Source organism: Carica papaya, chromosome 4 (assembly GCF_054855325.1).
Source record: "Carica papaya isolate Zhongbai chromosome 4, ASM5485532v1, whole genome shotgun sequence".
In the NCBI taxonomy this organism is placed as follows: Eukaryota; Viridiplantae; Streptophyta; class Magnoliopsida; order Brassicales; family Caricaceae; genus Carica; species Carica papaya.
Genome location: NC_142312.1, coordinates 29,449,792 through 29,465,223, shown reverse-complemented (window position 1 = coordinate 29,465,223; position 15,432 = coordinate 29,449,792). Strand labels below are relative to the sequence as shown.

At 34.7% G+C, this 15,432-nt stretch overlaps 1 protein-coding gene across 2 annotated transcripts; it reads left to right on the top strand.

Moving 5' to 3' along the window:
- The first annotated feature begins 5,374 nt into the window (after positions 1-5,374).
- Positions 5,375-10,586, top strand: LOC110820644 (receptor-like protein kinase BRI1-like 3). Of its 2 annotated transcripts, none has more exons than XM_022050183.2 (2): positions 5,375-5,905; positions 6,188-10,586. In XM_022050183.2, exon 2 carries the CDS (start codon positions 6,471-6,473, stop codon positions 10,152-10,154), a length of 3,684 nt encoding a protein of 1,227 aa, XP_021905875.1. In that variant the 5' UTR covers positions 5,375-5,905; positions 6,188-6,470; the 3' UTR covers positions 10,155-10,586. The 2 variants fall into 2 exon arrangements, with proteins under 2 accessions (XP_021905875.1, XP_021905876.1); XM_022050184.2 differs by having other exon boundaries at positions 6,068-10,586.
- The last annotated feature ends 4,846 nt before the right edge of the window (positions 10,587-15,432 follow it).

Here is a 15,432-nt window from a genome sequence, read left to right as displayed (position 1 = left end):
TTGAAAATATTTTTAAAAATTATATCTAAAGTAGAAATAAGGGATGATCTATTTGGAAAAAAAAAATCTGAAAAACTTGGATAAAAATATAATTCTCAAAAGTTCGGCGTAAGTAGTGCGACTAATCGCGTGTGCTGAGTGGCAGACACGCGTCCACGCAGAAGGCCACGCGGACGATCCACATACCAGCGGATCCAACGACCAATATAGCATCTTATGCGCACAGACAGCCCAGATGCGTTTCCTCTTTAGGCGGATCGAACAGTTGGATTTGATCAGATCGTGAGGTCCAAATTAATTTACCAAATAAGAGAGATCCAACAGCTGAAAATGAGTCACGTCGCCTCGAACGGACAGTCTATATTTAATGAAAATGAGTATTTAAACTCCTATTCGTAAGGAACCAAAACCCTAGCCGAAAGAAGGGTGATCAGAGAATAAGAAAAGGAGCGGCCAGAAAGTGAACCAGACGTCAGAGAAAAAGACTGACCACCATCACTGCCGCACTGGAGCCATTGTCGATGTCAAAAAGATAAGATTTTTCTCCCTTCCACTCAGAATTGAATCCCAAACCTCCTCATGTCGGTATCGAAGACGAAAGGTCGACGGATGAGTCGAAAAATATGAGCGAAGCTCGGCTGAGCCACCACGGTCGAAACCTGAAACCTCTTCCAATGAGCCCCTTCCCGTTTCTCGTTTCTCTCAATTTTTTTACCATCATGTTCTTTGTTTCTTTATGGTGCAGGTTAGCTGAAGAAAAATTCTGATCGCAAAGGCGGAGCTGCCGCACCAGGAGACCCCTCTGCTGGTTGGGTCTCAGTTTTTTTCTTGTTTGATCGATAGAGGTTCCCTAACCTTGTTTTTTGTAGGTTTTCATGCAAAACCGGTCAAAAATGGACAAAAACGATTAGGCCAAGAGGAATTGCCACCATGGGCAGCGAAGTGATGCCGGAGCATGGGGACGCTGCCATGCCAGAACCCTAAATCGGCCAAAAAAAAGTTCAAAAATACTTATTTTGGCCTTTTTCGGTATTTTTGGATACATGACATGAGTTTTTTATTTCTGCAAAAAAAAATCAGAAAATCCGATAACTGCTATGAGACACAGTAAAAAGTACAATGTTTCAAATACCGATCCGAGATAAGAATCTCTCACTATTTTTTTCGTTATAGTAAATTAAAATCTAATACTTAATAACGGTATTTTTTGTAAAAATAAAAAATGAGTATGGGGTCGGCCAGTTAATCGATAATTGAATATTTAGTACACGCCTATGGAGGATCCCTATGAACCTTTAGAAGTACTGGTAAACAAGTAAAATGGTAAGTTTATTGTTATTGCTTATTTTAAGTATGTAATCAAAATGTTATTCGAGTTCTTGTTTTCATAGGTCGGTCTTGAAAACTCATAAGGGTAAGTATCAAATAATATTTTTTAAGTTAAACGAATTTATTTAAAAGAGAACAAGGGTTTTATTGGTGGTTTGACGATTTTTACCAATTTTTGATTTTCTGTATCGGTGTTAAATGTGATATGTTTACTAGGTTAGTGAGCTCATTCATCTTATTTAATCATTTCAGATAAGAAAGATTAAGATTCATATCCAAAACCACAAGAGAGTTGTGAATAAAAGTTACTTCCAGAATCTCATCAGAGTTGCCCAGTGGAGGTTAACCCTATAAGATTTGTTTTATAACGTTTGTTTCAATTATTTACTATATTATTTGAACTTCTATAAAATGACATTTTCGTAATTCTATCGGGTATCCCGAGTAACTGTGTAAATAATGTAAATCTTAAATTCTAAAATTAATTCTGCCTATAGTCACTTAATTCAATACTTATATATTCAATAAATTTTGGGACAATACAATAAAGCTTATTATTGAAATTAATTCTCTTTATTTCATGAGTTTCTTTAAAATTAGGAAGAGTACAATCTGACGGCTATTGAATCAATAACTCAATAATATATATATATATATATATATATATATATATATATTTTTTATTAAACTATGATATTCTATGTTTTGACATGCATATATAAAGTTATACATGTATTGATTCTTTGGCTTATTACGTTCGCAATGCTCCAATCAAGTATAATAAACTTTGTGCATGTTTTCCGTGGACCTCATAAACTCCCTCTCTCTCAATTTATGTTTAATCTTAATATTAATATGAAAATAATACAAACTCATAAATTGTGCATTTATCTTAAATTATATATACTAAAATTAATATGAGACTGTAATTAATTAATTAATAATTGATTACCAATTTATTAGAAATTGAATTAAACACGGCCCAATAGTCCTTAGAAATTCAAATTATGCAATGCCTCAGATACACAATGCTTAATTACATTCACTAGTAATTTAATACTGTTGTGTGCTAATCAATTTTTAACATTATAAACTAAATATTATTATATGATATTACCAACATATTATAAACTATTAAACAAATGGGTGACTACGAAATTTTAATTTATAAATGGGTAATTTGGACTATTAAAATAAATAAAAAAATAAAAAAAAATTATTTTTCTTTGAATTAAAAAATACTTCAAAATTCTCTATTATCTATTTAATAGAATTAGACGAAATTATAAATTAATAAAAAATCTTAGTCATATTGTATATGGAAAAAAGTTATTTGTAAGTTCAAAATTTTAAAGCCACTACTTCACGTAACATATAAAGCAAGATTTTAATTTCAATTTAAAAAGAATTTAAAAGGTAATTAATTATTAATTTAAAGAAAGTTTCATTAAGACGAGACATGATGGAGGACCCCATCTCTATATTGATATGGTCATAATTTTCTGCCCAAGATTTCCCATTCATTTAGAAAAAAAGATATATACTCATTGCTAATATATATGTATATGTATATAATATTATATTATGTGGATTGGCATTTGCCGTAATATTTGGGATTGGGTGGCAAAGTAAGCTTCAATTTAACCTATATTCATATTGTAATGATGTAATTACATTAATGGATGTTGATGGTTCATAATTGGGTCGGTTCAATTTGTCAAATTTTTTTTTTTTTTTCAAAATTTACTTATTTTTTTTTTTATTTTAAAAAGTCACAACATCGGTTGGTAGATTTGAAAAAAAAATCTTTCTTTTTTTAAAAAAATTAAAGCAAAAAAGAAAAAGATTTAGTGCAAAGACATTATACAATTACATATATATATATATATAACATTACATATTTCAATTATTAAATATATTATTATTATTATATTATTAAAATACTTAAATTGTATTAAGTAAAACAAACTAATCTCCAACTAACTAATTTAGCCTAAAGAAAAAAATACTAGAAGGAACAAAAAAGTCAAGTATTTTAAAAGTATTCGGACCAAAATGACATTTTATTTGTACCCGACTTATTTATATATATATTATATAAAATGAAAAACGTTCTCGATATTCATTGTAAATAGATATAATTTTTTATGAGTGTATAAAAAATTTTATTATAAAAAGATATAATTGTTAATGAGTATATAAAAAAAAATTATTTCTATTTTATTAAAAAGATAGATAACGCCATATATTTATATTTATATATATATATGTAACTCCTAAGCCCTTAATTATATATTTTTAGGATAATAATAATGATTATAAATTTTTTTAAAAAAAAATTCTCAAAATTTAGAATATAATAACATTGTGCAAGTGTATAAAGTATAAGTTATTCTTAAAAGACAATAATTAGAATAAGTAAAAAAAGTTAAATCATAATAATAAAAGCTTAATTGTGTTGACTCGTGATGTCTCTTTTTTCTTTGCGTTGTCTTTTGGTACACTCTAAATTATTTCACACACCCATGAAAGAAAATTTGAAACCTATACATATACATATATATATATATATAAAAGATAATATAATATAATATATGTATATATGTATATATATGTAATGCGGCAATGAATAATGGAATTGAACGTAAATATAAATAAAACAAAATCAGAATACGCCACCACCAACCAAAACTTGTACTCCTCCCCAAGATTGCCATTCCCATCATTATCCAACACATGCCACAGACGCTCGTGTGACCTAAATTTAACATTTTAGTTTCAAAGTGGGTCCCTCCCCCCCATCAACAAGTCTATACATGCACATACATATATATATATATATATACATATATATATATACATTCCATGACACTTTGATTGCGAAAGCAAAACAAACAAACCAACCAACCATTCCATTTTTAATGTATATATATATATATATATAGAGGTAAAAAGGGACGGTCCAGATTTGTGCCTTGTTTCATTGCGAGGATTCCGGTGTCTAAATATTTAAGCACCGGTCGGTTTTATTTTAATCATATCACATAATTAAGTAATACAAGGATTAATTAACTAATTAATTAAGTACTTATGATGGGTAAAAATAGATCTCCTGTATTAACTACTGCAATAATCGGTGGAAAATGTAATTAATTATAAAAAAAGAAAAGAAAAGTCTCGTTTTGTAAGACTCAACGAGTCACGTGACATTGATTTTCTTAGTTAATTAATTGAAATTTGAAAGAGAGAGAGAGAGAGAGAATAGGATTCGCTCGTGTGTGGTGCATGCTGACAAAATGCACCCCACAGTCACCTACATCCCTATTTGTTTAATTTGTCGGGCACCCGCCCCGAAGTCTCTCAAGCCCCGTGCCCCGACCCAACTTCATGCAACATACTCTTATTTAATTATATTTTCTTTTCTTTTCATGAAATTGTTGGTCTTTAATTAATTAATTAATTAATTAACATTTGTCATACCCACCACCCTCCCTATAAAATTGTCTTGCATTCTTAATCTAATAATATTATTATATCACGTAACACCCATAAGCACGCTCTACCTTATTTTTTGATTAATTTTATTTTGTTGTTATATTATTACGATGCACGTATAGATATATAATATTATATTATATAATATAATAATTGAAATGAAAGGGAAAAAACTAAAAAGGGAAAAGACATATTGTAGAAAGCAAGCTAATTAAAGTAAAGTGGAGAGCAAAGAGATAAGGAAAGGTTGAGTTGCCTGTCCGGCACTCTAACGTCAACACCCCGCTAATTAGTTGGAGGCTAAAATTGGTTTTTCATATAAATTAATTTTAAATATTATAATTATTAGGAACAAATTAAGTGGGTACGAAACTTTGAAAAAAATAGTATTTTTATAATGCGATGCCGTTTTAAAGGGTTCATGAATAGTTTTAAATATTGATTTTTAAAAAATAATTTTATACAACCAAAAAAGAAAAAGGGATTTTATATTTTGAAAAAAAATATAATAGAGAGAGAGAGAGAGCAACGTGGCGGGTAATTCACCGAAAAAGGGTGTGTTTGGGGGAGTGGAATTTGAGAGAAAGAAAGAGAGAATGGAATCCAAAGGTTTGACTGGACCCGAAAACTGAGAAAGAAAAATCCTACTCTCTTCCCTTCTTGTCTTTTTCCATTCGATTCCTCCATGTTAATAACTTGATTATGCTCCCGGTCAGTCATAAACCCCAAAAGGCTGTAATTCAAGCTTCTTCTTCTTCTTCTTCTTCTTCCTCCTTGCTTCTGCAACTTTCTTTCTTCTATTTTTGACCGAGAACAACAACAACTACACGCTTCAGCTTCTGGGTTTCTTTGGGTTTTTTTTTTTTATTTTATTACCTTTTTTTATCTTCACTCCTCAAAAAATTCAAAAAACAATCAATTTTTTCTCAGTTACTACAATGAAAACCCTTCTTTTTTACCACGTCTTCACTTTCATTTCAGAGCTCGGACCCCGACATTTCTGAACATCGTACTCAAACTCTGTCTTCTCTGCACTTCCAGCCCACCATTACATCACCACTCACCACCTTCCTCTTTCCAGGTATTCTTTCTTTTTTCTTCTTCTTCTTCTTCTTCTGCACTTTTTGTATCTACTCTATTTTTCTTGATCCTCCCCTTACTTTTTCTTGTCGTTGAGTATAATAATATCGTGTCTTGTTCTTCTTGTTTTCCATCGATTTAATATTCTTATTGTTGCTTTCAGCGATTCTATGTTGGGTTCTCAATTTGAGTCAACTTGATAATCACATCTACGATTATGATAGTGCTCTCCCCATTTTTGTTTTTTTTTTGTTTTTGGTAATTTTCTTATTTTTAACTTCAGCTCCTGCAAGCTAAAACCCTGAAATTGAAGCGAAAGTTTGAATCAGAGGATCCGAAATTGAATCGGACACGCTGAGTATTTCGTTTTTCGGTATTTTTTTCTCTTCATTTCTCAGCAAATGCGTCAGGAATCAACACGAGTGGGCAACTGTCCTGGAAGGTTCCTCACGGAGAAGAAAACACAGAGCCAGACCTAACCATCTGACTCTCATGTCAGCTTGGTTGGGTACTGTTTTGTCTACGAGAATCTGAGAGAATAAGCGTAACGATCAGTGAGAAAGAAGATGAAGAGAGAATGGAGGGTATCGTTATCATCATCTTCATTGCCATCATCCTCAGAAGATATCAACACAGTGAAAATCTTTGGCGTTTTCTTTTTACTTGTCAATCAGCTGCTAATCTTGGGCTCACAAGCCAGAAAATTGTCTGCACAGCAGCGGCAGAGCAATGATGAGGTGGTCTACCTGATGGCCTTCAAGCAACTCTCTATTCAGTTTGACCCAAACAGTTTTCTGGCTAACTGGACAGCTGATTCACCTTCCCCGTGCTCCTGGCATGGCGTTTCTTGCTCCCATGACAGCCACGTTACTGCTCTCAACCTCGGTAACTCCGGCCTTGTTGGTCGTCTTCATCTCCCGAATCTCACCGCCTTGCCAAATCTCATCAGCCTTGACTTGCATGGAAATTCATTCTCCGCCGGCGATCTCTCTGTTTCTGTGGGTACTTCTTGCAGTCTTCAAACTCTTGATTTGTCTGGTAACAGCATCTCCGACCCACTTCCAGAGCCGTCTTTTCTTGGGTCGTGTAGTCAGTTAGCTTATCTGAACTTATCTCGGAATTCCATCACTGGCGGCAGTATCCGGTTTGGTCCTTCTTTGTTGCAGCTTGATCTTTCTCGGAACCGGTTTTCTGATTCTTCCCTCTTGGGTTACACGCTCTCTCATTGTCAGAACCTAAATCTGCTCAACTTCTCCGGCAACCACCTCGCCGGAAAACTTGGTACTACTCCTTCTTGTAAAAGCTTGAACACACTAGATCTCTCCTACAATCTTTTATCCGGAGAAATACCGCCGACTTTTGCAGCGTCTATAAAGCATCTGGATCTGTCTTACAACAACTTCTCCGGTAAATTCTCTAACCTTGAATTTGGAAGCTGCAACAATCTCACTGTACTGAATTTATCTGGGAACAGTCTCTCTGGCCCTGAATTTCCAGTTACCTTAAGCAACTGCAAGTTAATGGAGACCCTCAATCTCTCGCACAACAACTTACATGGAGGACTTCCGGGGACCTTGTTGGGAAATCTAGTGAGTTTGAAGCATTTGTCAGTAGCTCATAATCAGTTTTCTGGTGAAATTCCACCAGAGTTGGGACATGCTTGTGGGACTCTCGGGGGACTAGATCTTTCAGCAAACAAACTTTTTGGCGGACTGCCACCCACTTTCACTCAATGTTCTTTTTTGCAGAGTTTAAATCTGGGGAACAATATGCTTTCTGGAGATTTTCTCAGTACAGTCGTCAGCAAACTCCCTAATCTCAACTATCTGTATGTGCCATTCAATAACATTACAGGTCCTGTGCCGCTTTCTCTAACAAATTGCTCTCAGCTTCGAGTTCTTGATCTCAGCTCCAATGGCTTCAAGGGGAATATCCCTGCAGGTTTCTGCTCTTCTCCGACTTCCCCGGTTTTAGAGAAGATACTTCTAGCAAACAATTATCTTTCCGGAACAGTACCTGTGGAGCTTGCTAACTGCAAGAATTTAAGGACAATTGATCTTAGTTTCAACAGCCTGAGTGGCCCAATCCCTTCAGAAATCTGGACATTACCAAATCTTTCTGATTTAGTCATGTGGGCAAATAACCTTACAGGTGAAATCCCGGATGGCATTTGTGTCAATGGAGGAAACTTGGAGTCACTTATCCTCAATAACAATATGATCACTGGAGCAATTCCACAGTCTATTTCTCACTGCACCAACATGATTTGGATCTCACTTTCCAGCAACCAGCTCACTGGTGAAGTCCCTCCTGGCATTGGTAATCTCCTTAACCTTGCTATTTTACAATTGGGTAACAACTCGCTCACCGGACTCATCCCTCCTGAGCTTGGTAAGTCTAGGAGCCTCATTTGGCTGGATTTGAATAGCAACAATTTTACCGGGAATATTCCATCTGAGCTTGCAACCCAAACTGGCTTCGTCATGCCTGGAAGTGTTTCAGGGAAGCAATTTGCGTTTGTAAGAAATGAGGGGGGAACATCTTGCAGGGGTGCAGGAGGACTAGTCGAGTTTGAGGGGATCCGTGCAGAGAGGTTGGAAGGTTTTCCTATGGTTCATTCTTGTTCATCAACTAGAATTTATTCTGGCATGACAATGTACACATTTACCAACAATGGCAGCATGATCTACCTTGATCTCTCCTACAATTCTTTATCAGGAACTATTCCTGAAGGTTTTGGTGTGATGAACTATTTGCAAGTCTTGAACTTGGGACACAACAAACTGACAGGAAATATTCCTGATAGCTTTGGAGGCTTAAAGGCTATTGGAGTTTTGGATCTCTCCCACAATAATCTTCAAGGGTTCCTCCCTGGATCTTTAGGCGGTCTCTCTTTCCTTAGTGACCTTGATGTGTCTAACAACAATCTTACTGGTCCCATTCCTTCTGGTGGTCAGCTAACTACTTTCCCAGCATCAAGATATGAGAATAATTCTGGCCTTTGTGGGGTTCCTTTGCCCCCATGTGGCTCTGGAGGTCGCCCAACAGACTTTCATGTTCGTGGAAAGAGGCAGTCTGTTGCAGCAGGGATGGTTGTGGGCATTTTGTTCTTTCTCTTGTGTATCCTTGGACTTACACTGGCCCTTTATCGGGTGAAGAAGTTCCAGAAGAAAGAGGAACAGAGAGAGAAGTATATTGAAAGCCTTCCAACTTCTGGTAGCAGTAGCTGGAAGCTTTCTAGTGTTCCGGAACCTCTGAGCATCAATGTTGCTACGTTTGAGAAACCACTTCGGAAATTGACATTTGCCCATCTACTCGAAGCTACAAATGGTTTTAGTGCTGACAGCCTAATAGGTTCTGGTGGATTCGGTGAGGTTTACAAGGCGCAACTAAGAGATGGTTGTGTTGTTGCAATCAAGAAGCTAATTCATATCACAGGTCAGGGAGACAGAGAATTTATGGCTGAAATGGAAACTATTGGGAAGATCAAGCACCGAAACTTGGTTCCATTGCTAGGATACTGTAAGATTGGAGAAGAGAGGCTTCTTGTTTATGAGTACATGAAATGGGGTAGTTTGGAGGCTGTGCTTCATGACAAGGACAAAGGAGGAGGCACAAAGCTTGACTGGGCAGCTAGAAAGAAGATAGCAATAGGGTCAGCTCGAGGGCTTGCCTTCCTTCATCATAGCTGCATACCTCACATCATCCACCGTGACATGAAGTCCAGCAATGTTCTTCTAGATGAAAACTTTGAGGCTAGAGTTTCTGATTTCGGCATGGCAAGATTAGTGAACGCCCTAGACACTCATCTTAGTGTAAGCACACTTGCAGGAACTCCGGGTTATGTTCCCCCTGAGTATTACCAGAGTTTCCGTTGCACAACAAAAGGGGATGTGTATAGCTACGGTGTAATTTTGCTAGAGCTTCTGTCAGGCAAGAGGCCAATAGACCCGTCTGAGTTTGGTGATGAAAACAACCTTGTTGGGTGGGCAAAGCAGCTTCAACGAGAGAAAAGAAGTAACGAGATTCTCGACCCTGAGTTGATAACAAAGAACTCGGGCGATGCTGAATTACACCAGTATCTTAAGATTGCCTTTGAATGCCTAGACGACAGGCCATTCAGGCGACCAACTATGATTCAAGTGATGGCAATGTTCAAAGAGCTTCAAGTTGATTCAGAAAATGACATCCTTGATAGTTTCTCCCTGAAAGAAACGGATCTTGAAGAATCACGAGACAAAGAACCCTAGTCCTTTCTATTTCAATTTGATTGGACGGAGAAGGATCCATTAAGGTTGCAAGGATAAACCGTTGACGTACTTTGAAATCAGAGATGGGTTTATCCCTCAGGTTTTGGCTAGTGTAAATAATAGAGCAGTGAATGAGGAGAGTAGTGCAAAGAAAACAACATTCCAGGAGCAAAGTAATGGTTTCTTTTCTTTTTTTCCCCCATTGACGGATCACCTGTAAAACTAAAAGCTTGAAAACTTTGTTCCTGATTCCATGATTGTGCTCTTCCATTCACAGTTTTGGCAACTGATATTTTAGTATTGGTGTTTAAAAACTATCAAATTCTTGTTGTTGATAGGAAACAAGAAACTGAAAGAAGTCGATAGAGCATTTTGTAAAGTTGTAGCATAGAATTTACACGAAGTGGAATCATAATTGTATTGTTTGCACTCTTTTAGTTTTATTTCTCTAAATCTGCATGATTGTCTTGTGAGTATTCTGTCTTGACAGGGTGGTTTGTGCATCTGAATTTTGACTGGTATGATTCTTAACACATTTCTTTGTCAAATGATTTGTTTGTTCATGAATCTGTATGGTATTTGACGTTTAAATTGAATATTTTCTGGTTTCAATAGATTCATATATATGAAAAGGCTGATGAGGAAGAAAGAAATGGGTTTGCCCAATCGAACTCTGCAGAAGATAAAACAGTTCCAATGTTTGAAATCATAGTATTTTGAAAAGATTTAGAACCATACAAGATATATGAAAGTGAATATTCTGGTAGATATATATATATATATATATATTATTTTAATTACTGATTTTCAGATTAGAATTGTTAATTTCTCCCCCCCCAAATCATATTGTATCTGCTTTTTCCCTTTACCTTTTTTTATTTTTTTAAACAAAAAATTCAAAAGAAAATGTCCCTACCAGTTTTACTTTAGTTTTGTGACATAAAGTTTGATTTGAAAAGGGCTGTTACTATTATTAAATGGAATTTAAGATGATTAGGTAATGTAGTATTTTATACTAATAATAATAATATACATATATATATATATATATGTGTGTGTGTGTGTTAGTAAATAAATTTTCCCTTTAAGATATTAAAAAAATGTTATTTTTTTATGTATGTATTTAATATACATTATTAACCCAAGTGTTTGAAATTTTCAAATTTTAAAAATGATCCTATTATTTATTAAATTATATCTAGATATTTCTTTTAGATAATATATCACAATCACTATAACTAAAAAAAGTCAAGTATTGTAAGTAAAAAAAAATAAAAAATAAAAAAAGTTCTTTAAAAAGAAGTAAATAATTAATTATATATAATATTAAATATTACATGTTCAAAATATATTATATAATTATGAGAATCCCCAAAAGAAATGGTCCAATTTATATGTATAACGAAAAAAACAAGAAAAATTTGAACATGACATTTATTATTTATCCCACACATCATTGCTTTCCCCTTTTTAATAAATATATAAAATAAAATAAAAAAGTGGAATTTAATTCTATTATATGTAAATAAAATAAAAATTTATTAAAATAATAATAATATTTTTGTAATTTTATGCTTAATAAATAGTAATAATGACTTCTTATTCTTTTTAATTTAAACCTTTTTTAAAAAAAAAAAAAAAAATTGGAATGGGATATTCCTTCTTCACATTTTACATGAATGCACTTTGAAAAATATTTTGCACAATTTAATTGTTAATTTGGATTGGAGATTAGAATAATACTTTTAAAACTCTAAATATTTAACAATTAATTACTTTATGAAATACTTTTGCAATGAGTATAAACAATTATGAGTTTAAGTTTTACTTTTGTTCTCACCTTCTTTAAAAATGTGTGCGTATGTATGTATGTATATATATATATATATATATATATGTAACAAATTTCATAAACAATGAGGCGCCCGGGAAAAAAAGAAAAAAAAAAAAAAACGCGCGCGCCACGTCAGCAGCCACGTTAGCAGACCCAGTCAGCAGTCCTGGCCAATCAGGACCTGCCACGTGGCAAAGCCACGTCGATCGGGGACGGGCCACGTTGGCGATCCGCGTGCGCACGATCGGACGACCCAGATTTAATCAAAATGGACGGCTGAGATCAAAAGGCAAAAGGGTATAAATAAGACCCCCACACCAGACCCCAAACCCTAGCCGTCTGCCCTCGCCGGAGAAGAAGAACCAGAAGCCGGCCGCCGCCACCCGCCGCCGCACCGAAGGGATTTCCGACCGCCGATCGAGGTAAATTTTATACCCCCGACTCGTTTTTCCACGCTGATTTCCCCAGTGGCCAAATCGGAGCCAAAATCCCGGCCAAACGGCCGGAAAACACGGCCGAAAGCCAGCGGCGCCGCCGCGCCCCTCCTCGATTGTTGCCTCCGATGAGGCCCTTCCCGGCCTCCATTTAATGCAATTTTTATATCACCGTGATCACCATTCTTTTCTCTACAGGTTGATCGGAGCCGAATCACCAAAACACGAACTTCACCGGAGAGCCACCGCACCCGAGAGCACCGCCGCCGGTAAGCTTCGGTTTTTCGTAAATTTTCGGCCCCCCAAGGGCCGTAGGGTTGTTTTATCGCAGGAACCAATGCGAGTGTGGCTGAATTCGGCCGGAAAGGGCTGAAAACGGCCAACCCGAGGCGAACCGCCGCCGTGCCAGAGTTGCGATATTGGCCGAAAGGGGCCCTGGGCCTAATTTGGGATTTTTTGGAATACGTACAAGTACCAGTAGTGCGTTTCAGTTCCCCAAAAAAAATTCAGGGAAAATTAGGGACAGCCTGTAGGCGCACTGTGAAGCCGTGTTCGGACCCCGAAACGAGTAAGGACCCCTCACCCTATTTCCTATCACGGTCTTAAAGTTCAATAAATGATAAAACGGTATTTCATGAATCAACGAATGTGTGAAATTGCTTAAGGTTGCTAATGGAGCCCGAGTCTAGTGTGTTTGTCGGTTAACTGTTATTTGGCCTGTTTACAGTTTTAAATGCAGTATGAGATTTGATGTTTTCATTTTATAGTTTCGTGTGCATATTTTACTGTTTTATTGATTATAGATTGAATGACTGGGATATTGATGCTGTATGTTATCTGTTTGGCATAAATTACCGTTTTGCTTGTTTGTATGTGATTGATGATGCTGACTGAGGAAAAAGAGAATGAAAGATTATGTAAATGGGTAATTGTATAATGTGGTCAGCCTGACTAGATATCCTGGGAGATGGTAGACGGATCGGGTCCGTAGGGAACCCTACCGGGATTGTGGTCTCCCATACCGGACGGGATATGGAGATCTTATGTGTTTTGGCGCCCATACCGGACGGGATATGGGGACGACCCGTTTTACCCTCATACCGGACGGGATAATGAGGTTTATAGTTTTGGCGCCCATACCGGACGGGGTATGGGGACGACCGTGGAATATGATTTCAAGTGTTAAGGGTTAACGGGTAGCGGGACCCCTATGGATCCCCATGGATACTAGTGGGCTGGTAAATGAGGAAAATATATTGTGTGACGATTGTATTACGAAAGGCTTGATAAGTATTACGTTATACAGTTTATATATGATTTCATGATGATGATGATGTTATTGTTTTCGTATATTGTCTTATGAATTTCACCGAGATAAGTGAATGGTAAAGGTTTTATTATTGATAAAAGGTTTTGTTGTAAATTATGCTCCATTGGTCTTTTTGTGTTTTCTACTCACCTTTACCTCCGTGACGGTGAGATATCGTGATGTCTTTACTGGGCTAGTGTAGTTCATTCCTTATTTAATCATTTCAGATCAGGAAGACATTGTTCCCGAGCCAGTTCCGCAGGAGGACGACGAAGGGGACGCTTAAAGACTCCATAGTCATATTTGTAGCTTTTACTTTCAAGTTTCTCCTTTAGCTAGTTTGATCTTTTATATTGTGAGCACGTTTTTTGTTTTAGTGTAAGGGATGTTAATCGAATTTTTGACTTCGCTTCCGTATTTGATATTTTTAATATATATTCCATTTTAAATTTCCGGGGCCGTTACAAACAAAGTTAGAAAGTATAAGAATACAAGGTTTTGTAGAATATTACATTTATGGAAGAGAGACTCAATGAATTTTAATAATCTCGTTCGATAGTAAATAGTAATGAATTTGATTTTAGACGAAAGATTCATTAAATATTATAAATATTTATATATTATTTTGTAATTTGTTAAAATAATAAATAGGTATTTGAGTTTTATTATAATTTATAAAAGTTATTTTAATATTAAATAAGTGAATGTATAAATAAAATATAAAGCATAGAGAATAAAAAATAATGAACGGTACAAAATGATTTTGAAAGAATTTCACATTGGCTAGTATGAGTTATTTATACGATCTAATGAGAAATAGGTGGTGTAATATAATATTGGTAGACTATTTCATTGTAATAATGAATGTCCAAAATATTAAATTGGTTCACGTATTATTTTTAAATATTTAAATGTATTTATGTATATTTTTTTATTTTTAAAATATATGTATATTAATTTTTATATATTAAATATCATAAATAATATTAGTAGATTTGTCATATGTCAATAAGTTAGTACGTAACTCTATTTTTTATTAAGTAAATATTCACGTTAGATATTACGTGTCTGATGACATAACATGTGATATATCATTTTTTTAACTATAGATTATTCTTTTTATTAATTAAGTTTATGAAGATAGAACAATTTTTTTCTAACTCTAATCTTATCCAAATCCCTAACTTCTCTAAATCCTTTAATCACAGCCTTATGATAAAAGAAATCCCAAATTTTCTAAAATTACAGTTTTTGATTAGTTTATTCTCTTAATAGTATTTAACATACAGAAGTTAATATATATACTGTTAAAAATACATAAACTAAAACAGTAAAAAGATTGTATACGAATAATTTAAATATTTAAAAATAGTTCATTAACTAATTTAATATTTAAACCTTTTATCTAAAAAAGCTTTTGGAGACTTGGTAAATTTAGGGTTGATTGGCAATTTTGGTTCGTAAAGGTTAATTAGGTTTAAATGCAAATATGACGATGAGTTCTAAATACACAGTTCAAATTGTATAGTTCAATCTAATTCAGTAATGAAACAATTATTATGAATATAAATACGAAGATAGTTAAGATAGTTAGTAACTCAAAATATTATTAATGCCGTTTATAACAGATTACTCCGAGAAAGAAATATATATAAAAAAAAAAAAAATCTCTTATCAGATTAACATGAATAGAGATCATGG